At 51.8% G+C, this 24,814-nt stretch overlaps 1 protein-coding gene and 1 non-coding gene across 5 annotated transcripts in view; one reads left to right on the forward strand and one right to left on the reverse strand.

Annotated features, from left to right (window-relative positions):
• The window catches only part of PRKAG2 (protein kinase AMP-activated non-catalytic subunit gamma 2), a 277,944-nt gene that overhangs the window by 91,667 nt on the left and 161,463 nt on the right, over positions 1-24,814 (reverse strand). For all 4 annotated transcript variants that reach the window (XM_060021147.1, XM_060021146.1, XM_060021148.1 and 1 more), the window contains one exon: positions 12,464-12,675. In XM_060021147.1, coding sequence (XP_059877130.1) covers positions 12,464-12,675 — 212 coding nt within the window. The remainder of the gene's footprint in view (positions 1-12,463; positions 12,676-24,814) is intronic.
• On the forward strand, positions 19,516-19,648 carry LOC132431448 (small nucleolar RNA SNORA68). The gene has a single exon (XR_009520750.1). It is a non-coding gene; the product is annotated as a small nucleolar RNA SNORA68 (small nucleolar RNA).

Here is a 24,814-nt window from a genome sequence, read left to right on the forward strand (position 1 = left end):
ACTCCTTTCGCCAGCATACGCACATGCGTAAGACACACACGTCTTCAAAAGAAATGCCCTTCTGGATCCCCCTCCAGCTACAGCCCTTGCTCACAGCTCGTCTTCAGGCCAAACTTCTTGCTAAAGTTGTCCACGTTCTCTGTCCATCCTCTGTCATCTCACACCCACTCAGCCACCCTCTGCAAGGTGGCTTCTGCCCCTAGCTTAGAGAACTCGGTGATGACTGAGACACTTTTTTCAGCAGAGATACGTTTGTTACTTATTTAGGTGACGTCCTTCACACCAGCCCAAGCGAGAGAAACAGATGATCGTGATGGATTCTGCCTCCCGGGAGAGATACTATTCGTATATCCTCGCTATTAGTTCCGGCATACATCCCAACTCTGCGTGACACCAACATTTTAACCATTGCTTCTGCCAGGTGAAGGCGGGGTTGCTCCTCCGGGGGGGAATTTCAAGATGAATCCTAAGGTGGCCACTGTCGTGATGGCAGATTTAACGCCACCATCCAAGACAGCAAAAGAATCCACCACTGGAGATTCACATTTTTTTACCCCACACTTGTATCTCCGTGATCACAACACTGCCAAGGGCACGGCCGTGGGACCTGTGAGTCTTTCGAAAGCGATCCCCCATCTGTTAGGTTGTGACCCAAGAGGGAAGAGGTGGGAGGTGCTCCTCCAATGCTTTAGCTCAGGGTTCTGATTCTGCGGGACTTACTTCTTGCTGGGAGACTCTTGAGGGCAGGAATCATCTCAGCCACCTTTGAGTACTCAGTGCCAGGCAAACGATAGGGTCTTGGGAAATAACTGTTGAAGGAATGAGTTCCTTCTTGGGTCCTTGGGGAGGTGACAGAAGCAGGGCATTTATCAAGCGTTAAAAAAATGTTGAGGTAAAAAGACCCAACATCCTCTCCTTGGAGCTCAGCTACCCTGGGGAGCAGGAGAATCCCACAGACCCAGACCACAAGTCCCACAAAAAGACCCAGAAAACGGGCCAAGCTCCCAGCTCCCAGTACATCTCTCTTACTTGGGCTCCGCCTCCTTTCCGCTCATGAAGTCAGGACACCAACACTGCAGGAACACGGGAGGGATGCTAGTGCTAATACCTCTTCTGGACAGCTAGGAGAATTCTCTGCCAGCCTCTCCAACACACAGGCAGCACTTGTCTGAGTTCCAGCTCTCATGATAACCAGTCCCATCTTGAATCAGTTCTCTCTGTAGCTCCTACTCCTTGATACAATGTGAATTTTTTTCAAACTATTTTTAAAGTATCTAATCTGTTGTGAGTAATAGATGATGAAACTGCTAGTCTGCCATTTCTGGGCAGATACTCTTAACGTCAAGACCTTATTAGGTTATATAACCTGATATTTTAAATGGTAGACAGAAATATAAAACAAAGTAGTGCACAGAAAATTTTTAACTATTTCTTAATGTCAAGTGATTTGAAATATTTTTAGATGTTTAAAGGGCTTTTCTGGGATTTGCCTGGTGGCGCAGTGGATAAGACTCCACACTCCCAAGGCAGGGGCCCTGGGTTTGATCCCTGGTCAGGGAACTAGATCCCACATGCATGCTATAACTAAGAGCTTGCATGCCACAACTAAGGAGGCTGTGTGCCGCAACTAAGGAGCCCTGGAGCCACAACTAAGGAGCTCACATGCCGCAATGAAGGAGCCCGCGAGCCGCAACTAAGACCTAGCGCTACCAAATAAATAAATAAATATTTTTAAAAAGGGCTTTTCCATCTTAAAAAAGGGGCTAATTATTCCAAATAGCAATCTTGGAAATTGGTTACTGATTTCTTTCCAAATTTTCATACTAGGAAAACTAGGGATCTTAGAGATTGATTCAGGGACAAGATGGTCAGTTTTTTAAAAGAACCCAAAGTTCCTGAGTTTATTATCTATTCTTGACTCCACTGAATTGTTGCTTCCCCACATACGGGATCAAACAAGTATCAGTTATCTTTTGATACACAGCAGATCACCCCAAAGCTCAGGGGCTTAAGACAACAATTAATACTTTATTATCTGTTATGGACTGAATTGTTTCCCCCCAGCCCCCCAAATTCATATGTTGAAGCCCTAACCCTCAATGGGATTGTATTTGGAGATAGGACCTTTAAAGAAGTAATTAAGGGGACTTCCCTGGTGGTGCAGTGGTTAAGAATCTGCCTGCCAATGCAGGGGACACAGGTTCGAGCCCTGGTCTGGGAAGATCCCACATGCCATGGAGCAACTAAGCCTGTGCACCACAACTACTGAGCCTGCGCTCTAGAGCCCATGAACCACAACTACTGAGCCCACATGCCTAGAGCCTGTGCTCCACAATGCAGAGTAGCCCCCATCTGCCACAACTAGAGAAAGCCCTTGCGCAGCAACGAAGACCCAACGCGGCCAAAAATGAAAAAAAAAAAAAGAGAAAGAAGTAATTAAGATCAAATGAAGTCACAAGGGTGGGGCCCTAATCCAATAGAACTGGTGTCTTTGTAAGAGGAGGAAGAGACACCAGGGATGTGTGTGCTTGGAGGAAAGGCCAGGTGAGGACACAGAGAGATGATGGTCACCTGCACCCAAGGAGAGAGCCCTCAGGAGAAACCAAACCTGTCAACACCTTGATCTCGGACTTCTGGCCCCCAGAACTGTGAGAAATAAATTTCTGTTGTTTAAGTCACCCAGTCTGTGACACTTTGTTACGGCAGCCCCAACGGACTAATACATTCTGTCTTAATGGTTTCTGTGGATCAGTGGTTCATGAGCAGCTTGGCGGGTGGTCCTGGTGCAGGATCTCTTGCCAGGTGTCTAGTTGGGTTTGGGCTGGGGCTGTGGTCTCATCTGAAGGCTTGACTGGGGCTGGATGATCCACTTCCGTGGTGGCTCACTCCTACCGCTGGGATGCTGGTGCTGGTTGTTGGCTTGGGGCTTTAGTTCCTCTCCCCCTGGGCCTAATGAAACCTTTTTCATTCAGTCCCAACCAACCATCCTGAACCTTTTTCTTCAGTTCAATTACATATTAACTATATCATAAGGAGAAATATGATAGCCCTTATTTTCACCCACCAGAATCTTGGTATCATAAATTGGAAGAATAGAGAATAAGTCCATGCATCAGAGGCTGTGATGTACAGTTGACCCTTAACAATGTGAGGGTTGGGGTGCTGACCTTTCACACAGTGGAAAACCCAGTGTAACTTAAGTCAGCTCTACATATACATGGTTCCTCTATATCTGTGGTCATGTATCCAAGGATTCAGCTGACCTCAGACTGTGCAGTACTGCAGTACTTACTGTTGACAAAACTCTGCCTAGAAGTGTACCCATGCAGTTCAAACCTGTGGTGTTCAAGGGTCACCTGTACTACTCTGATCCCCTTTCAACAATGAAGGATTTTACTCCAGCTGTTGGGAATCTGCCAGTTGGTGACCCTCAACTATCAGCTAGGATGGCCCTTGGCTGAAGAGAGCTGCCTTGCCCAGGGTCAAGTCCCTTCTAGGACAGCTGTCATCTAATGACTGGTGATGATGGTATAAAGGTCTGGCTCCTTTGGCCCAACTTGGGGCCGCTCTGAGGAGCTCCCTGTGGTCTGCAGAGGACTTCGTGGAGACTGCACCACACCGCAACTTCTCCCTCTGTCCTTCTTCCCTCCTTCCCTCCTCCCACAGGTGTTGATCCTAAGAGCACTTCCTAATAAACATCCTGCACACTAATATCTACCTTAGATTCTCTACTGATTGGGGAACACAAACTGCAGCAGTCTGCTTAACAGGAAGTTACTCTCGGAGAGGTTAGCCGTCTAAATTAGACTCCTTAAATATAGATAAATGAGCCTCTAGACTCGAGCACATTGTGTGTGCAACTGCAGCCCCAGCTGCTGGAATCAAGTGATAAGACAGGAGGTAGATTTCAAAACTGGCCCGCATCCTCCCCATCTCCCTGCGTCCATGCCCTCTGCAATGTGACTGTCACTTCCATTTCGTTCTGTGGGCCAAAGCAAGTCATAAGCCCAACCCAGACCCAAGGGGAGAGGACACAGATTCTACCCAGGATGGAGGAGCTACAGAGGGGCGGTTCTGAGCCCAGCCTCAAGAAGCCTGGTATGGGGCACCCTGTCTCGTGGAGCCCCGTCACGGTCATGAGAACACGTCCAGGCTGGCCGGTTGCAGGAGGAGAGCACATGGAACAGAGACAAGCTGTTCTGGCTGAGGTCACTCTGGTCCAGCCAGTCCCCAAGTGACCTGCTAAGTGACCACAGATGTGAGAGTTAGCACAGCTGAGCCAAGAAGAATGCCCAACCCAAACTGCTGACCCACAGAAGGGAGAGTTAAGTAAAAGGTTGCTGTCCTGAACTGGGGGGAGGTTTGTTATTCAGCAATAGAAAAACGGATACAGTACCCACCCCTGTTGGTTACAGGAATCAAGCTGGCAAGAGAAGAGGAGAATGGAGACTCCAGGCTGCAACAGGTGTCTTAGGTTCCCTGTGACTAGTTTTGGGGACACCAAGTTGCTACAGGGGCTGCTGCTAATGGCCCAAACATGCAACCTCCTTATAGGACAGTCCTTGGGTGACAGGCCCCATCCCAGCTGCAGGTACATCTCCCTCATCCTGGGCATCCCATAGCTAAGGGCGCCGCCATATGAAGACACAAAAGCCCAGTTTCGGGGGCTTCCCTGGTGGCGCAGAGGTTAAGAATCCGCCTGCTAATACGGGGAACACGGGTTCGAGCCCTGGTCCGGGAAGATCCCACATGCCGCGGAGCAACTAAGCCGGTGTGCCACAACTACTGAGCCTGTGCTCTAGAGCCCACGTGCCACAACTACTGAGCCTATATGCCACAACTACTGAGCCTGCGCTCTAGAGCCCACGAGCCACAACTACTGAAGCCAACGCGCCTAGAGCCCGTGCTCCGCAGCAAGAGATGCCACCGCAATGAGAAGCCCGTGCACCGCAACGAAGAGTAGCCCCGCTCACCGCAACTAGAGAAAGTATGGGCTCAGCAACAAAGACCCAATGCAGCCAAAAATAAATTAAAAAAAAAAAGCCCAGTTTCCTTGCCTCGAGGCAGAGCAAATTCTGGTGCAGTTTACACTCCAGAGCTGCCCTGTTAACAGGCTGAGGCTAAACCTCATGTGAAACCACACCTTTGCTTTGTTTCTTCCCTTCCCTTGGTCCTGAGAGCGTTCTTCTGAGAGCACTCCTAATAAATAAACAAACTTGCATCTGAAACCCCGTCTCAGCCTCTGCTTCTAGGTACTCTGATTGAGGACACAGGTCAAGAGTGAAATTACTAGAAGAAAATGAGGGGGAGACGGGCGTGACTGCTGTAGAAAGGAAATGGGATCAGGACGGATCATTTGAATACCTTCACATCAAGTTTTCGACCCCACGGAAGACGATTCTTTCATTGGTTCCAGACAAATACGCTCACCGTGTGCTCCCACCTCCTAAGGAAACTCACCCGTTTCCTTTACAAGCCCAGATGCAATGCTTGCTTTTCCCCTTCTATCTTTAACTGCTCCCTTCCGACTAACTCGTTCCCTGTCAGTGTTTAAATCCTTATGGGAACAAACCATCACCTCCATTCTTCCAGCTACAGCCCCATCTCTTCCCCCTCGAAGTCAGGATTCTGGAAAGAGTCATCTACACTAGAGACCTCCACATCTTCACCTCTTAATCATTCACCCCGCATCACACGGCTTCTGCTCTTGACCGTGCCCTTGAAAGTATTCCTGCCAAGGCTACTGATGACCTCCGTCCTTACGGTCCATGGCCAGGAACGTCACGATCACGCCCTCCAAATGCGTGAAACACAACGAAATACAGTTCTTGTGCTTCTGTGATACCGTGTTTGCCTGGTTTTCTGCCTACTTTCCAGGCAGTTCAGAATCCCCATCCTTTGTTTGTCCTTCAAATGCCCACGTTCTTCTGGCTTTCTCCTCAACTACCGTACATCTCTCCGGATTATTTCATCTACTATCATGGCATAAATTACCTTCGACATTCTGATGATTTAAAAATCTTAATTTCCAGGGGAGTTCCCTGGTGGCCTAGTGGTTAGGATTCCAGGCTTTCACTGCCGTGGCCTGGGTTCAATCCCCGGTTGGGGAACTGAGATGCTGCAAGCCGCGTGGTGCGGTCAAAAAAATAAATATAAACAAACAAACAAATTAATTAAAATCTTAATTTTTAGCTCCAGACTCACAAATCCAGTTGCCCTTTGGACACCTCCACTGAATTATCCCACGGGCACCTGTTGTACCAGCACCAGCCAACACACACGTGTGTCCACTTATACACACCCCCATGTGCTCACATACACACAAGCACACGCACACAGCCTGCTTCTCCTTCTCCTCTGTTCCCTATCCCAGCAAGTGCAACTACCACCCATGCAGTTTCCCAAGGCAAAACCTTCGGAATCGTCCTTGATTCTTCTCTTTTCTGCCCTCAACTAATCAATCACTACATCCCCAGCTCCTTTCAATTCGACGTCTTAAACAGCTCTCTACGTTTTAACACCAGCCCCCGTCTTTCCACTGTCAGCTGCCACCAGGCCCAGATCATTTCACACTGCATCTCATCTGAGCCCCTGCTGTACCCAAATCCAATCTAATTTCCACACCCCACCAGAGGGACCATCCTAAAATGCAGAGCTGATTATTGCTCTCTGCTGCTGCTGCAAAAAATGTCCACTTCCTTCCTCTGGGATTGTGTCTTTTTTAAATTAATTAATTAGTTAATTTTTGGCTGTGCTGGGTCTTCGTTGCTGCGCGTGGGTTTTCTCTAGATGCGTGAGGAGGGGCTGCTCTTCATTGCGCTGCGTGGGCTTCTCATTGCAGTGGCTTCTCCTGTTGTGGAGCACAGGCTTTTGGTGCGCGGGCTTTAGTAGTCGCGGCACGCGGGCTCAGTAGTTGTGGCTCGTGGGCTCCAGAGCGCAGGCATAGTAGTTGTGGCTCATGGGCCCTAGAGTGCAGGCTCAGTAGTTGTGGCGCGTGGGCTCAGTAGCTGTGGCATGCAGGCTCAGTAGTCGTGGCTCGCAGGCTCTAGAGAGCAGGCTCAGTAGTTGTGGCGCACGGGCTTAGTTGCTCCGCGGCGTGTGGGATCTTCCCGGATCGGGGCTCGAACCCACGGCCCCTGCGTTGGCAGGCGGATCCCTAACCTCTGCACCACCCGGGAAGCCCTGGGCCTGGCGTTTGTGCTCACACTAGACTGGAGATTTTCTCCCATGAGAACTACACAGGCTCTATCGAATATTCTATTACGACTATTTCCCTGTTTGTGGCCCCCCAATAGACAGGAGCTCCTTCCTTTGTTCAGTGAGTCCTCAGCTATTTATCGAACCCCTCCCCTGCATAATGTGCTGTTAATAAATGGCGAACAAAATGAACACTGTCCCTGCCTCATAAGAGCCGCTTACGTACTTGTCATCCCATCAGCCTTTCCGAGCACAGTGTCTGACACCCAGCGGTTGCTTCATAAATATTTGCTGAGTAAATAAATGATAAAATGAGTGCTGTCTACTAAAGACTAATTCATTACCCTCATCCCCTTTCCAATTTTAGAATAAAATTCATGGGAACAAAGTTTATAAAAGTGATTATAAAAGTGATTTTATAAAAGTGATCCGCTTTTATAAAAGTCAATGTTTACAGAGAGCATCTTTTTATTCCAAAAGGCAGAGATGAATTACATCTAAGTATTTTCAGGCTGATAGACGTCTTTAAGCAGCTCACATTCCTCTATAAAGATTATGCCAGTAACGGAATGCATGAAATCAGCTAAACGCCTAAGGAACTTAGCACATAAGGACAGTCAGCATAATCCAATTAGAAAGAAACACTTAAATGAACTTGAATCCATCACCAGCCCTGCTGCCAAGGGCTGCTGAAAGCAGAGACCTGGGCCAAACTACAGCTGCAGAGGCTGTGACCAACATGCCGAAGAAGCTCCTGGAGGCCTTGTGTGATAAAACTTACACATGATGAAGACCCCTGTCTAATGTCTGTAGCCAGTGGGAACACTGTCTTCCAATTTTGAAACAGATCATTTCAAAACATAAGTGTTTTGGTTTTGATTTTCTGATTTGATTTTTTTTTTTTTTTTTTTTTTTTTTTGCGGTACGCAGGCCTCTCACTGCTGTGGCCTCTCCCGTTGCGGAGCACAGGCTCCGGACGCACAGGCTCAGCGGCCATGGCTCACGGGCCCAGCCACTCCGCGGCATGTGGGATCTTCTCGGACCGGGGCACGAACCCGTGTCCCCTGCATCGGCAGGCGGACTCTCAACCACTGTGCCACCAGGGAAGCCCTCTGATTTGATTTTGATTCTGATTTGATTGTGATTTTCTGAAGCTCAAACTATATAAACATTGCAGTGTTGACTGGATCATTAACAAAAATGCGGTGAAAGGATACAACCGAAAGTGTCTCTAATTCATAATAATTAAAGGATTGCTCAATCAGCATTAATAGTATGTTAGAATAATCAAATATGTATTATGTGAAGGTATAATGGGCATAATGATATATTTTGAGACTACAGAAATTTACTATCATTAACTGCTGTATACAGATGTGTAGGGTTTTCTAAAATTGTATTTATAACCTATATACAGGTAAAACTAAGTGCATTGATTGTTTTGTACCTATGTGCTGCTAAACGGGTCTTAAAATAAATTTTGAATATAGTTTCTAAAATAGACAGCTACCATCCCCTTGTCACTTATTTTACCAAATTGCCTAGAAGCACCTCTTAATAGACTGTACAAGGTGAACTTTGTAAAATGATCATGGACAATAAGGTATATGGAGTCCAACTAACTGTGGCCTCCTAAATTATGAAAAAAACTGTGGTAAAATACACTTAACATAAAATTCATCATTTTAACCATTTTTAAGAGTACAATTCAGTGGCATCAAGTACATTAATATGGTTGTGCGACCATCGCCACCATCATCTTCAGAACTTTTTTCATCTTCCCAAATTGAAACTCTGTCCCCATTAAACACTGACTCCCCATTTCTCCCCATCCAGACCCTGGTGACCACCATTTTGCTTTCTGTCTCTATGAACCTGACGGCTCTAGGGACCTCCTATAAGTGGAATCATACAACGTCTGTCCTTTTAAGACTGGTGTATTTCACTTAGCACAACGTCCTCAAGGTTCATCCACGTTGTAGCGTCCGTCAGGATTTCTTTTCCTTTTCAAGGCTGAATAATATTCCATTGTATGTTTCCATCATGTTTATCCATCCATGACATCTGCACGTTGTTGAAACTTCACGGTGCTATCAGTTCCCCCAGTCTGTCTGTGGAATCGCAGGCTCTGACCAGGGCACAGGGTCCGTGCCCACCGCTGAGTACGGGATACAGCCGAGGACCCCTCCTCCCTGGCCCCAGAACTGCCTCAGAAAGCCTGGAAGGCCCCAGGCTCCCTGGCTTTCACCAAGAGCTTCGTAGTTGTGCGGTATGAACAGTTAAGAATATCACTTTCTAGTCACAGTCGGGGTGGGGGCAGGGCACAGCAGGCAGACCCAGAACGCCCTCTGGATTCTCTCTCACTTAAACTGGGAGAGGCTGTCCCGAGCACAGAACTTCTGCAATCACGGAAAAACCCTGTGTCTGCGTCCGTACCATCACTTCAAATGATCTAAAGTTGAAATGGCCATCTCCTCGTCCATGCAGTGTCTCTTCTTACACGGGGCTAACCTGTCAGTTATCCCTGGTCCACGAGAAGAAGCCAACATTTTGAGACTTGATGCCTCTCGACCAGTCGCTTCCCTCTTGGCTCCCTCCTCCGGTCTCCTCCCTCCTCCCCCAGGGTTTCTGTCCCAGACCTCCTGGCCCACTGGCCTCTCGGCAGGTTTGGCACAAGGTGGAAGGCAGGAAGCAGTGGAGACGCCAGACTTTCTACCCCTCTGCCTCGCATGGCATCTCTGGCCAGTGGCTGCTTCTCCTCTGCGGTTCCAGCTCCTGCCAGGCAGACACACTGGTTCCACCTCCCATCCGATGGGCTCCCAACACATCCCTCCAGCCCGAGGGGAGTAGTGGCTTCCTGCGTGTGATCGTCTTTGGGTTGCGCATCATTCCTTTTTTGGATATATTTGTTCTATTATCTCTATGACCAAGTCTCTTTGCTAAATGCCCGGGAGAACAGAAACCTCTAGGTCTTTTCTCATTCATACCCAAGAACACGGATGACCTTCCTCCTGGACCCTTAGCGGTAAGCGGCCAAGGCCTGCACCTCTCCACGTCTCTAGTGAGTGGTCCTCTGGTCCCCAATCTCTGCCAGATGCCCACCTCCCAGAGACAGCCCCCCGCCCCCAGCTCCTACCCTATGCTACACGTCACACTCCTTCCCACCCCAAGCCATGGCTAATTTTCTTTTCCAGGAGGCCCTCCCCTCCCCTCTCCCCCTTTTTTTTTTTTTAACATCTTTATTGGAGTATAATTGCTTTACAATGGTATGTTAGTTTCAGCTTCACAACAAAATGAATCAGTTATACATATACATATGTTCCCATATCTCTTCCTGCTTGTGTCTCCCTCCCTCCCACCCTCCCTATCCCACCCCTCCAGGCGGTCACAAAGCACCGAGCTGATCTCCCTGTGCTATGCGGCTGCTTCCCACTAGCTATCTACCTTACGTTTGGTAGTGTATGTATGTCCATGCCTCTCTCTCGCTTTGTCACCGTTTACCCTTCCCCCTCCCCATAGCCTCAAGTCCATTCTCTAGTAAGTCTGTATCTTTATTCCTGTTTCACCCCTATCGTATCCCTCTCCCCTTATTTAGACCCTACAATCTCCCAAGGCTTCCTGGCCCTTATCAGACCACAGTATTTTCCCTTTCCCGTCCCCTGCAGTGTGGACTATTTGTTTCACTCCAGATGCCCACCCAACCTACTTTCCGCTTTTATTTAACTATTTTATCTGAGTGCTATTCTGTTCCCAGTAAGACTGTAAGCCCTAGAAGGCAGAGACAACACCTTGCATTTTATTCCTCAGCACTTAAAACAATACTCTGCTAAGCTTACACCTAATAAAATAATCATCAGACGAACAAGGAGAAGAGTCACAGTAGGTTCTTTGCATGACAAACACATCTTCTTTCTCCCCAAAGGTAGCAACTGTTATGGTTGGATGGTGTCCCCCAAAAAGCTACGCTGAGGTCCTGACCACTGATACCTGTGAATGCGACCTTATTTGGAAATCAGGTCTTTGCAGAGGTCATCAAGAAGCGGTCGTACTGAGTTAGGTTGGGCCCTCATCCAACACGACTAGTGTTCTCATAAGAGTTTAAAACTGGACACAAACAGAGACAGAGGGAAGACAGCCACGTGAAGATGGAGGTGGAGTGACGCTGCCCCAATCCAAGAAAATCCTGGGGCTACAGGAAGCTGGGAGAGGCCAGGAAATATCCTCCCCCCCTCAGAGATTGCAGAGGGAACGTGGTCCTGCCGAAACCTTGATTGCCCCCTTCCAGCCTCCAGAACCGTGAGACAATAGCCTCCTGTTGTTTTAAGCCCCCCAGTTTGTGCCCCTTTGTTACGGCAGCCGCAGGAAGCTAACACCACAGCTGAATAAAATAGTTACATCCATCTGGATAGACTCTACCGATACGGTCCTCGTGTCCTTGCTGGCACAGGAATGATGTTGAGGGTCTGTGGTAGCCAACACGAACTAGGGGGCGGTGATGGTGGTCCCCACACGTAGGGCCCACGGTGTTGAAATGCAGAGTGTTTAAGCGCTGGTGCTCAGCCAGCTTCTTCCATCCATACCCACGAGTCCCAATCCTCCGAAGGATGCAAAGACACCTGTTTCGCCATCCCACTCTGCTTTGAAAGGTTCACCTTTCCAAGGATGCTTCCCAAGTCAAATGATGTCAGACTTTAAATCTTTAAAATCTAGAATAAAATTTCTACAAGAAACCATTTTTTGGCTTTCCCTATGACTTTTTACTTTAGTAACCCAATCAAGATAAATTCAAAGAAAGCTTTTAATGACTGATTTTTAAAAAGAAGCTAAGAGGGCTTCCGTGGTGGCGCAGTGGTTGAGAGTCCGCCTGCCGACGCAGGGGACGCGGGTTCGTGCCCCGGTCCGGGAAGATCCCACATGCCGCGGAGCGGCTGGGCCCGTGAGCCATGGCCGCTGAGCCTGCGCGACCGGAGCCTGTGCTCCGCAACGGGAGAGGCCACAGCAGTGAGAGGCCCGTGTACCGAAAAAAAAAAAAAAAAAAAGAAGCTAAGAGAGCAAAAAGCTTTTTCTGATCATGTTCCAGATGTTACCATTCATTTGGTTTCCGTTTGCCTACTGTGCCCTCGCCATTTTTTTCTCAGTTTGTGATTCATGATAAAATGTACCAAAAATGTCACAGGAGTGCACAGCTTTAGTTTCAGCTGTGTACAGACTCTGCCCTCCCTCCCATAGCTGGCGGCCCGGCCCCCAGGAGAAGGCCCAGACTTACAGATTTGGAGGGAGAATGGTGTGTTGGCGATGCTGACGGAGGCCTGGCTGAACTCTGGAAGGAGGACGGGCAGAACCTCTGGCCTGTGTCCGGAGGGGAAGAGGAGGCATAGATGCGATTTTCCAGTCGCTCAGGCTCATGCTTATAGGATTCGAGAGGAAACGTGTGCTGCTTGACCACTTGGGTGGGTGTTGATGGAGAGGAAGAGAGGCCTGAAGTTGAGGAGGAAACCACACAGGGCCGTTAGAAATCTGGCTGACACAGGGAAAGGGGCTTCCATCTACAAGGGCCAAAAATCTCAAATGGCAGGAATATAAAAGATCAAATTCTGAATACTGGGGACAAGCTAGTAGACAATGACTTCTAATCCCTTAGAATCAGCTGTGCCCAGAAATCCCCTCGTCATCCGACTTGAGTCGCGGGCAGAGCCGCCTTGCTGTGAAGGGACCGCTCCAACAGTTCAGAAGCTGTCGGGGTGAAAGACTTCTTACACACACACTTCGGAGGCTATTTTCTGCCACTGAGTCCAAGACCATTGGATCTCCCCTCCTCCCCTACAGAGCATGGTGCCAAGAGCACGCGGAGGGGAACCATATTACTCGAGAGGAGACATAAGGAAGTTCATGAAGTATACAGCAGAGACAAAGGTCAGGGTTGCAGACGTCACCTGACAACATACACCGGGGACCAGATGAGACACGCTGTTATTGTCAAAATGTGCCACGTGAAGATGGTCACCGTGAGTGTGCAGCAGTGAGAATCACCATGAAGATGCAGGCCGGGGGCGGCTTGGGGAAGGAAGGAGCCTTGCAGAGTGAAGACTCAGATAGACAGGAACCAGGAGGAAGCGGGTGGGGATCGGTGACCAAGGAACTGCAAGGAGGCTGGGGACAGGACTCTGCCAGGGTGACAGGCCGTCCACTTCGACAGGGCTGGTACAATCCTGGGGGCCTTTCTCACTCACACCTAGCTGATTACACCATAAGATCATTGTTGTGAGCTGAATGGCGTTCCCCCACCCCCAGAGAGATATGTTAAAGTCTTAACCTCCGGTACCTATGAATGTGACCTTATTTGGAAATAAGGTCTTTGCAGATGGAATCAAGCTGAGATTATACTGGAGTAGTTTGGGCTCTTAACTCTATGTGTAGTGTCCTTATAAGAGGCGAAGACACACACACACACACACACACTGACACACACACACACACACACACACACACTGACACACACACACACACACACACACACACTGACACACACACACACACACACACACACACACACACAGAGGAGAAGGCCATGTGATGACAGAGGCAGAAATCAGAGTGACGCCTCTATGCGTCAAGGAACACCAAGCGCTGCTGGCGACCATCAGAAGCTAGAAGAGTGGAGGAAGGTGATCAAAGGGTACAGATGACCAGTTATAAGATAAATAAGTACCAGGGATGTCGTGTACAAAATGACGACTATAGTCAACACTGCTGTACGATATACAGGACAGTTGTTACGAAAGTAAATCCTGAGCGCTCGTCACAGGGAGAAAAGTTCTTTTCCTTTTTCTTTTCTTTTTATTGTTTCTATAGAAATGAGGGATGTTAGCCGACCCACTGTGATCATGATTTCACAATACACGCAAATCAAAGTATCGTGCTGTATGCCTTAAACGTATACAGAGATGCGTATCAATTATTTCTCAACAAAACTGGAAGAAGGCAAAAAGAAGCTAGAAGAGGCAAGGAGGGATTCGATCCAGAGTCTCAGAGAGAGCGTGGCCCTGCTGACACCTTGGTTTCAGACTTCCAGCCTCTGGAACCGTGAGAGAAAAAACCTTCTGTCGTTTTATGCCACCCAGTTTGTGGTACTTTGTTATGGCAGCTCTAGGAAATGAATACAATAACGTTGCCTGATATTGATTTGTTTTCTAAGATCAGACTCTGGATTTGAGTCTGATCTCTCACATTTATAGGTAACTGAATAAAATTTTTATTTTAAATTGGTTATTTAAAAATACTTAATCACGCAAGCCAAAGCAAAGACATCAGTAGACATGGTCCAACGGCCATCCTCTCGTTCTTTCTGACCTTGACAAAGACTGGTCAGCCTACGAGCCACCAGCCTGGGGCTCTTTCTCTGTGCTGCTCTGTGCCACGTTCTCTCATGCCATCGCTGTGCACACCCCCCCCAGAGCGGCCGCCTAACTCACCCCATCTCCCTCCTGCTGACTCTGCGGCCCTAGGAGCCTCCCAGCCCTGAACTCAGCACATTTCGTCTGTACCGAGCGCTACCAGAGTGAACAACGAGCTGCTTCACACCAAACCAAATGTAAAGTATGGAATTCTCTCCCCGCTCCCCGCCCCTCCCCCCGGCCCCCAAACGCATCATCGGCCCAGAGCTGTCCTGGGCCAGGGGCAGGTGCTTGGTCAATGCCAGCCCCCAACAGGCAGAGAAAGAGAAGGGGGCAGGGCCAGGGCTCAAGCTCAGTTGGCACCTTCCCTCCCATATTTCCCAGGCAGACGCATTGGGAGAGCAACCAGGTAAAGGAGTGTCATTTTCCAGGGACCCCTTATCCCACGGAACCACGCCAAGTGGGGATCCCTGCCGCCCGGGCCCCAGGCTGACCTGGGAGGAGCTCCAGGTGAAAGCAGGAGGTAGAATGCTGTCACCACGGCTTTGAAGGTCTCCAGACTTATGACGTGAAAGGCCCCTAAGAGCAAAGGCCCCTAAGTTTCCACCCCAAAGGTCTTGAGAAGCAAGGCCCGTTTGGAGATGGGGCTGGGGGAGTGAGGAGGGGAGGAAGGAGACTGGGGACCCTGAGCAGCTGGAGATCTGATGGTCCAGCAGCTCTGCAGGGGGAGATGCAGGTGCTCTGGCAGGCCGGCCAGGCTGTGGGTGATACCCACGGAGCAGGAGTGAGGCCACGGGCCAGGCTGGGGCGGGCCCGAGCCTCTCAGGGGGCTGTGCCGGATGGGAGAAGGAAGCCCTCGGGCTGCTTTGTTTGTGGACGGACACCTCGCGGGCCTCAGGCCCCAGGGGTGGTGGCGTGGCCTTCACTGGCTCCTGTGACAGCCCGCGTAGGCGCCACGGTCCAGCGGGAAACGTCCTGGTCCCTGCTCCCAACTCTCGCCTGGGCCACTGGACACAGGGGCCCTTCCTGTGCTTTCTTTGGGGTGTTCCCTGCATTCGGGGTTTGTGCTGCAGACCGAACAGAGGGGGAAACAGAGCTGGACTGGGGGGGGCGGCTCTTGGGCTAAAAAGGCTGTGCCACTGACCACATCCTGACCACCCGCAGGGACCCCTCAGGCGGAGCCCCTCGGGGGCCTGAGTTCTTCACATAAAGGACAAGCGGCCCCAGTGATCTCCGCGCCCTCAGCCAGCAGCAACAAGCACCAGGGTGGGGTGGACCCTACTCGGTCTCGCAGGGCTCAGTCTAGACCCGTCCCCATCTGGCAGCGACCCCGCTCCAGGCCCGCGGGGGAATTTTCCGAGGCCAGAGGAAGTCAGTGCCTCTGAGGGGTCATTTCGGCAGCATCTCTCACGACTACAAACACAAGTTCTTCCCCAGCCGTTCTGCTACTGGGCATTCGTGCGTCAGACGTATTCGCGTCAGCGCTAACCAGCCAGTGTCTGGGGTCATCCACCTCCCTGGTGCTTCAGAGCAGAGCTTGAGACACAGGTGCTCATCTGCAGGAAGAGGCTACACAACGCACTGCACGTCCACAGCCTTCTTCCCTACGGAACACGGCAAGCCCCGCCGTCCTTCTCATCTGCCAGACAGAGGGGTAAGTGAAGGACGCAAACCGCAGAGCCGTCTGCATAGGGTTTCACATTTAGGGTTTCACATTTAGGGTTTCACAGACGGGGAAGAACCTGTACACCTGCATCCCACTGTCTGCACTCGCCCAGAGTGTCTGGGAGGATCTGGAAACACGGGCTGCATCTGGTGATGGGAACGACCGGCAGGGAAGAGGATCACGGTGGGCCCTTTGCTATTCTTCAACATGATGCATAATACCACATGAATGATGTATTTGTCATTCAGAAAATCGCTTTTTTCAGCCACTGTTCTGCTGTTGAGGCAAGAGGCCGGCTAACACTGTCTGGAAGCGCCCGCACCCTGATCCTGGCGCCCAGACGGCTCCGACCAGACGGAGGACAGGGCCTGCTCCCCCCCAGGCCCACTCTCCCCCTCAACTCTCCCCATTTCCCCTTCTCTCTGTAGGATGCTGTCCCCCTTAGGACAGTCTTCAGGATGAAGCCTAGTGGCCACTGTGGGGGGACTTTCAGAGCTGGTGGAACTCCTGGCTAGTTCTCGGGACAGAATGTTCGTTTCTCAAGTGCGAAGAATTAAAGAGACTGTGACGAAGTAGCTTGCTACCTAAGACGGCTCCTTAAAGCCCCGACGGCAGCTTCTGTGTCCCCCGGGACTCATCCCACACGAGCACCAGGGCGATCCTGACCCGGTCCCCAGAGAGGGCAAAAGGGACGGCTGGATGCAGAGGACACGCCCTAGACACACTCAGCCTCGGGGAGCTGCCCAGGATAAGGAGAAGATGCCGGGCTTTCCAGCCGGTGATGGGAACAGTCTGTTTCTGGTGGAACCAAATGGAACTATACGTCCCTCAGGGAAGCTCCTCTCATGAAAATCTTTCCAAGTTCAAGAGATGCATCCACCTTTCCACCTGGCCTCCTGCTTCCTCTCTCCTCCCTTCCCAGAGCAGGTGATTCCTGCTGGGAAGCAGGACGATACCCTGGACTATGGGGGCGGGTGGGGGTGGAGGAGGGGACAGGCAAAATGCTGTGTGGATTCGGAATGTGTGTAGCTTCGGGTACGGGGAAAGAACTTTCCTAGAACCAAAAACTCGCCCCCTCTTTGCACTGAAACCTGAAACATCTCTAAGAGGGTGGAGTCTTACGATACCATCTTACTGGTTACAAAGTGCTGGGACACACTCCTAGCAGCTCCCACCCCCCCCACCCCGAGAGAGAGGAAGGGGGCAGGTTTATGACCCCACTTCACAGGTGAAGAAACTGGGGCTTAGAAAAATTACGGATCCATTCACTTGAGGGAGTGAATGGCAGAGGTCACAGCCGGATCCAAATTCTAGACTGTTTTTGCCGTGATTAAACTGGAATATCGTCCAGGGAAGGAACACACAGACTTAGAATCACACTTTGGGTGCGCGACTCACCCTTCCAGAGAGCGTGGTTCCACAGGCCAAGAGGAGGGAAGCGTGGGTGCCTGGAGGGATGCTGGTGTTGCTGAAGGACGGGAGGGGACACTGGAGGGACAGGGGGCTCCCCGCGGTGGCGGGGCAGCGTTGGCGGGGCGAGGATGGGTACCTTCAAAGATGTGTTCTCTTCCGTGCCAGCCAGAAAGAGTAGAGACATTTTCACCAGAGAGGGGACTTCTGCTCACACTTATGCCACTTTACCAGTGGGGGGAAAACTGTCTTATGAAAGGAAAGGGGGCCAGGTAACCACGACATACCTAAATCTTTTTTCTTTTTTTGAATATTGGTGTCACAATAAAGGGAAAAATGGGGTAATGCTGACACAATCCTCCATCACTTTTAACCTACTTTTTTTTGGTTGTTATTTATTTATTTATTTATTTTTGGCTGTGTTGGGTCTTCGTTGCTGCACACGGGCTTTCTCTAGTTGCGGCGAGCGGGGGCTACTCTTCGTTGCGGTGCACGGGCTTCTCATTGCGGTGGCTTCTCTTGCTGTGGAGCACAGGCTCTAGGTGCCCTGGCTTCAGTAGTTGTGGCATGCAGGCTTAGTGGTGCACAGGCTTAGTTGCTCCGCAGCATGTGGGATCTTCCTGGACCAGGGCCTGAACCCGTGTCCCCTGCATTGGCAGGTGGATTCTTAACCACTGCGCCACCAGGGAAGTCCCCCCATTCCTTTTACAGAGACCAATTTCTTTCTTTTTGTTTTTGTTTTACTGCTTTTTTTTTTTTGACTTAAAACAACAATAAATGTTTATTAATTCGCACAGTTTCAGTGTGTCAGGAATCTGGGAGCAGCTTAGTTGGATGGTTTGGGGTTGGAGTCTTCCGTGAGGCCGCAGTCAAGGCTCCAGTCCCAATTTATTTCCTAATTGTAGGATAAACTGCCAAACTCAGTCTCTCAGGAGAACCATGTGTCCGATTGGCCAGCTGCTATGGGCCAGGTCAAGATGCAGCAGACAAGTTCCACCTTTCAGTCTGGCTGGAGGAAACGGGACGAAAGGAAAACCAGCACCAACACCAACAGCAGCGCTCAATGAGCACCAAGAGTGAAATGCCTGTAAGGCCAAAACCAGAGGCGCTCGGAGAAATGGCTGGAGGGGCGGGGACGTCCCACGGACACACCCGGAAGAGCTGGGCCTCAACTCCGGAGAATGAAAAGGGTCCACCTCTGATTAAGACAACTTTCCCATGGGCCCAGACAGCATGGAGCTGTGGCAACAAAACCAAGAAGGACACACAGGTTCCCCTGTCTTGTTCTTCCGAGAAGGCTCTCCCTCCTTCCCCAGCTCCTTGAGGCCTTTGTTAGCGCCTCTGTCAGCCTCTGAGAGTGAACAATGCCTTCGAGTCTCCCGAGGCTGCAGCCAGGGCCCGTGAATAGGCTCAGTGAGCGAACAGAAGCGACTCTGGCAGCCACAGCAGACACCAGGCCAGTGGCTCCAGACACCAGGGAGCCACGAGCTGGTGACTTCACAGGGCCAGGCTGTGCTGGCGTGAGCTACGTCTGGAGAGAAGGGGAGAAAGGAGAACGGCGGTGCCACTGGAAGAAAGCGAACAGGGGCCCGCAGAGCGATGCAGAGGACAGGCCTGCACTTCAGGAGCCTGAAGATCCAGGCCTAGTCTCACCACTAACTAGCCAACCCCGTTTTGTAAAAATAAACCAGGTAGACAAGATGGCCGTGTGGTGTGCACCTGCATGTGCTCCCCCCTCCCTCCCCCCTTCCTTAGGCACCAGCCCTTTTCATGCATGTGAGCACTTGGCTAACAAGGCTGGGTCTGAAATACCAAGAAAGAAAAACCAACATGAAAAAATTCATTTTCCAAGCACCTAAACCCAAGAACTGCTGTGTCTTGTAACAGTGGTTTCAACAGAGATGCTAACAGCGAGTGGATCTTGTCGCCTTTGGGGGGCTGCAGCCGTGCCCCTCAAAGTGAATTTGGAGGTTCTACACACTTGGTAGCCAGTACCTGCTGGGACCAGATGCTGTGGCCCCTCGTTCCCCAAGTGCCCCCCTCCTGATACCTGCAGACCGAGGCATGGGCTCCCGGCACCGTGCCCAGGCCCACTCGATCCTGATCGTGAAGGGGGAGGGGATGGCAGCCAGCAAGTGCTGCCGACCAGAAGCCAAGCAGCCCCCCGACTCCAAGGTCCAATTCCCGCTGCCCCGCCGGGCCCTCCGTCGCCGGCACAAGCCACGCTTCACCACCAAGAGGCCCAACGCCTTCTTTTAGATGCAGGGCCGCCCCGTCCCCAGGTCTGCCCAAATAAAACTCACTGGGAAAACCCGGTGCTCAGAAAAAAAAAGAAAAAGAAAAAGAAAAAATTCATTTTGTTCCTGATCTTAAACGTCCTTGCTGACCATTGTGCCAAGAGCACGGAGTGAGAAGAACAAAGTTTCGATTTACACTGGATGCGGGTTTGCTTACATGAGGCCTTAAAAACAACTAACTACGCATCACAGAGATGGGGGGGGTGGGTACCGTTCCTAACTTTGGAGGGATGGTGACGAGGGTCATGGGAGGATGGTGATACAGACAGCGTGTGTCAAACAAAATGCCCCGGCCAGGGAGAGGCAGGGACCCCTGCTGCTAAGGGACCATGCCACAGAGAGGGACCTTAGGAGGGACGGAAGGCCCCGGGCAGTAGAAGAAAGACAAGCAGGGTGTGCACATGCTGGGGTCCGGTCTGCCCTGTGGAGAGCGGTCCTCGTGTGAAGGTGCACCGCTGACGTCCGTCAGACACCGGTGTGTCCCCACCCAGGGCTGACGCCAATGGGACCAAAGGTGCAGACGCAGCTCCCAGAGCTGGTCAGCAGATCCATTCGAGGGTCGCAACAAGCACCCTGAGGCCTCACCAGCCTCGGCCCAAGCATCCGTTACTCAGGCCCGGAGAGGACGGGGCGAGGACAGGCTGGCCTGAGCCAGGCCCTGTCCAGGAGGAAGGTCTGCAACACTCCAGACACGCCATCGCTGTACAGGTGGAGGCGCCCGTGGATGGGCCCCTGTGCCTCTTTGTGAATTCCCAGACCACAGGCTCGCCACTGTGTCCACCAAGCAGGCCGAATGACGCATGATGCCTGATGGGATGAAATTTAGCCTGGAGCTGCCAACTGACTCAGCAGGGCAGGACGGCCAAGGAGGTGGGGGGAGTAACCCGAGGTGGGAACTCTGGAAGGAAAGGAAATCTCCGCCTCGCTCCTCCCTGCGGTGTCTTTCAGAGTAACCTACAGGAGCCTGGGAAATACAAAGGCAGTGTGAGTCCCGTGTCTAAACAGGAAGCTGCATTATCAGGAAATTCGGGCCCGAACCTGAGACCCTGGCGAATCCTGGGCACAGGCTTGACCTGAGGTCTGAGGCTCGCAGGTAGGTTTCTAGGTCCTTCTTGATTTGAAGGAACCACCCATGTCCGGTGGCAGCTGGACTTTCAGGGGCTTGAACTCTACTCGAGGGGAAACCAGACTTCTCCGGCCCCCGTGGGCTGGGGTCTCCCTGGGTGCCAACAGAAGCAGGCACTCTCCTTTGCCCAGGAGGGCGGTTGGACCGCCCACCCCGGGCACGGCTCGCATGTGGCCTGGGTCTGTCCCAGCCCAGTGGTGGTCTGCTCTGAGGCTCTGGGCAGAGTGCCCCTGAAGAGTCCCCATAACTTTTCCACTGAACTTTGGATAACTTTCTGCCTCTGTTTCCCACGGGAAGGCTTGGCTCAAGACCCTTGGTCTGGGCAGTCCCCCGTCTCCATCCCCGGAGTCTGACCCAACATGCTGGGCAGGACGTCTGAGTCACCCGGTCAGCTGAGAGGCTCTCGGCCCACGGTTCTCAAACCCGGGCAGCTCGGAGAATACACAGTCTCAGGTCCTAAGGATTCTGTTGAGTGGGTCTGGGAACCTGCATTTCTGAAGTTCCCCAGGTGATACAGGTGGCCAGACAAGTTTGGAACCATTCATTCCATCCAACCTCCTCATTTTACAGATAAGAGACTTCTGAAGTAACTCTAGTTCCCATTCTTCGTGGCCCGTGGAATGAGGCCTCAGCCCTCTCTCTCTCACAGCTCCCTTCTTTGCGAGCAAATTCTCTTCTTTCTGAGTTCCAAGCCCCCTGCCTGGCCTCTGATGGAAACTATTCTTCCTGCAGCCCAGGCCAGTCTCACGCAGAGACTCCCTTGAATTACGTCTCGTCCCAAGGGCCCCCGCTCCTTTCTAGCTGGCTGCTTTGAAACCTTGCTCCAGACACTCCAGAATCACCCATTTCCTAGAAGATGCTCTCCTGGTGTCCTCTCTACCCCATCCACTCCACCAGGGCCCCTCTCTCAGGGGTAGAGTTTTTGGACTCTTCTCCAGAAATGGGCCTGGATAACTTTATACCCAATGGCTTTGACTCTGGCCATACCTGAGCTTACTCTCAGTTCATATATTAATTTGGAATAAGGTTCGGGGCTGCAAGTTTTGCTTATAGACTCTAAGAGTCTGTTTTACAATCTTCTATAATTGAAACTATCCGGAATCTGTTGGAGACGGAAGTCATTTTGGAGTCCGTCAAAGCACGATGGCAACGTGGTAGGTGAAAAATTCTTTCTTCTAAGAAAACAAACTCTTTTAGGACATTTTCTAAGGTTCTTATTCTCCTCGAAGGAATGCAGGAAACGCTGCAGTTTCACAGGGCTTTGTACACCCAACAGCATTCTGGACCTAGTTATTCAGTAGCTGGCCCCAGCATGTCGATGTTCGCATGGGTAAACCGGCAAAAGAAAACGAAACAGAAACAGTGGTGGGGGGAACGTCGTGGGCATTCACAGGGGTGACTGTGGATCAGTTCCAGCAGTCTGGTCCAGCCTCTGGTGTCTGCCTGCCCTTTAGAAGAGCCGTACCCTTTTCATGCTCCTCTGGAGGCCCGAGTTCTGCTTCGTGGCCCCCAAATGTAACCCTAGCTACTTCACTACAGCAAAAGATAAGAGCATATGTGCCTTTTGATGTGGAACCTCAAAGGCAATCCTTGGCAAATGGACGAGAAAAAAAAAACAACAACAACCCTCAGTGGCTTTGTAAGAGGGAGAGATCCTAGAACAATCGGTTCCCATATAAAGCAGCTTCTAAAAAACAATTTGCTAAGGATTTGACAATGTAAGGGAAATAGCTACGCCAGTGCCCTCTGATGCTGGTCTCCGTGGAATCACAAAGGTAAGAGGCAGCCTCTGGTGCCACACAGGTTAATTCAGCCAAATGTGACAGAGTCAGCCTGGCTCCCACCAAGTGAATCGGAGCGGTGGAAACAGTGGTGGGTCACCTTAGTGGACAAATGTTTCACGACCTCATTTTACAGTGGCGGAAACGCAGGCCCCGGGAGATGGTGTGTCAGGCCCGCGGGCGACAGCTAGGACGGAAGCTGGACCATGCACGGCAATGACACGGGTCTTCAGACACCCAGGCGGGCACCTTCCCTGAGCTCCGAGAGGGTTCAGACTCCGATTCACCAGCATGAGTGTCAGGGCAGGAGACCGTCTGTGTAGGTGAGAGGAAAGAGTGCACGTTCCCATGGGGGCACGGCAGGTGCATGGGCTCAGAGCTGGGAGGGTGGCACTCGGGGTACCCACACCACTGCATGCAGGCTCCTCTCCCTGTGCCCGCCAGCCACCCCAAATACGCCCACAGGCTGCACAGGGTGGAGGGGGTAGTGGCCAGCCCTGACTCAGACATGCTGGGTTTGGGAGAGGGGGAGGGCAGTCTGTCCTCAGTCAGTGTGGTGACTGTCATTTCCTGACAGCACATAAGGGAAGGACAGTAACTCAGCAGGAGGCCATGGAGTTTCATACTCGCTGGCTGGTGCCCAGGTGCCCGGGGGCAGGGGAAAGGCTTTCTGACACTGGCCACAGATGGGGCCCGAATATTTCTGGGCAGGAGCCTTCCTCGTGCCCTGCGCTGCTCAGATGCGCCCTTAGGTCAGGACTAGCTTCTATGCGAGTTCAGACAAGTCTCTCTGGCCTTGATCTCTCTGAGATGCCTGTTTATAAAACAGCATCGTCCAGGCAAACTGTCCTGGCAAAGCCAGGCTGCCGGTACTCGCTGTGGTGTGAATCGCGGGATCTGGTTTGAGGCTACACTTGGAATTGGCCCTGCTGAGACGGGACTACAGTTCTGTACAGGGAGGGGGAAGACCGGGCCTCTCCAAGAGTCAGCAGAGCCTCTGCCTGAAAACGCGTCCGTGCTGACCAGGGGCTCTGAGGCGGGCCTCCCTTCCCTGTGCCTGGGACACCAACGCTCCGTGGCTGTCCCTGCTCTGTCTCCAGCCCCTCTTGGAATTCCTGGTTGTTCACTGCCCATCACCTGTTTACTATTCCAGCTGACGGGGAAACCTGCCACTCGGAAGCTCCCAGGGTGGACTTTTTAAAATCTGAAATTGTACCTTGAGTTATTTCTACACTCTCTGCAATTTGTATGTTGGAACCACTCAGAACCCTTGATGCTAGCTCCCCCGGCGCAGACTGCGGGCGCCCCCGGCTCGTGGAGCGCGGTCCCTCCTGCCGTGCTTGGTGGCCCCCCTCTGGGTGGCTTCTGGGCTGTTTAGCCTCCCCACTTCTCCATGCTGGACTCAGTAAGGGGGAGGATGGGCCATGGGGACCTAGGAAGGGCTCCGAGCCCCGTCCCCTCCCCGAGGTGTGTGCGGTCATTTCCAGATGTGCAGCCCCCAGGGCGTCTGGAACGCACCTCCCTACCAGGACTGATGGCCTGTGGGCCCAGGAGCGGTTTGCAAACCACCACTTTGGAAAGCCTCGTTCTGCCCAGCAGGCAGAGGAGGCTGAGGCCTGGAGCCGGGGAGCCGGCTTGTGGGTGAGTGTGATGCCCGCTCTGGCCTCCCGCTGGGCGCCCAGCAGGCCAGGTGGCTGCCGGCCAGAGCAGGCATCCCTCCCCTCCCCTTCCCTCCCCTCCGCGGGGTGCTGGCGGCGGCCGCTGCCTCGGGACTCCAACGAGGGCTCTCCTATGGCTCTGTTGACTCAACACACCACCTGACACCACCCGCCAGGCCTTCTGGGTGTGAGAAGCCGGTGAGATGGGTGGCGGGTATGTGTGAGACCAGGGTGGCCTCCAGCAGGGCTGGCATCCAGGCCGAGCCTCTGCCACCGGTGCTGTTT

This window comes from Delphinus delphis, chromosome 9 (genome assembly GCF_949987515.2).
Source record: "Delphinus delphis chromosome 9, mDelDel1.2, whole genome shotgun sequence".
NCBI lineage: Eukaryota > Metazoa > Chordata > Mammalia > Artiodactyla > Delphinidae > Delphinus > Delphinus delphis.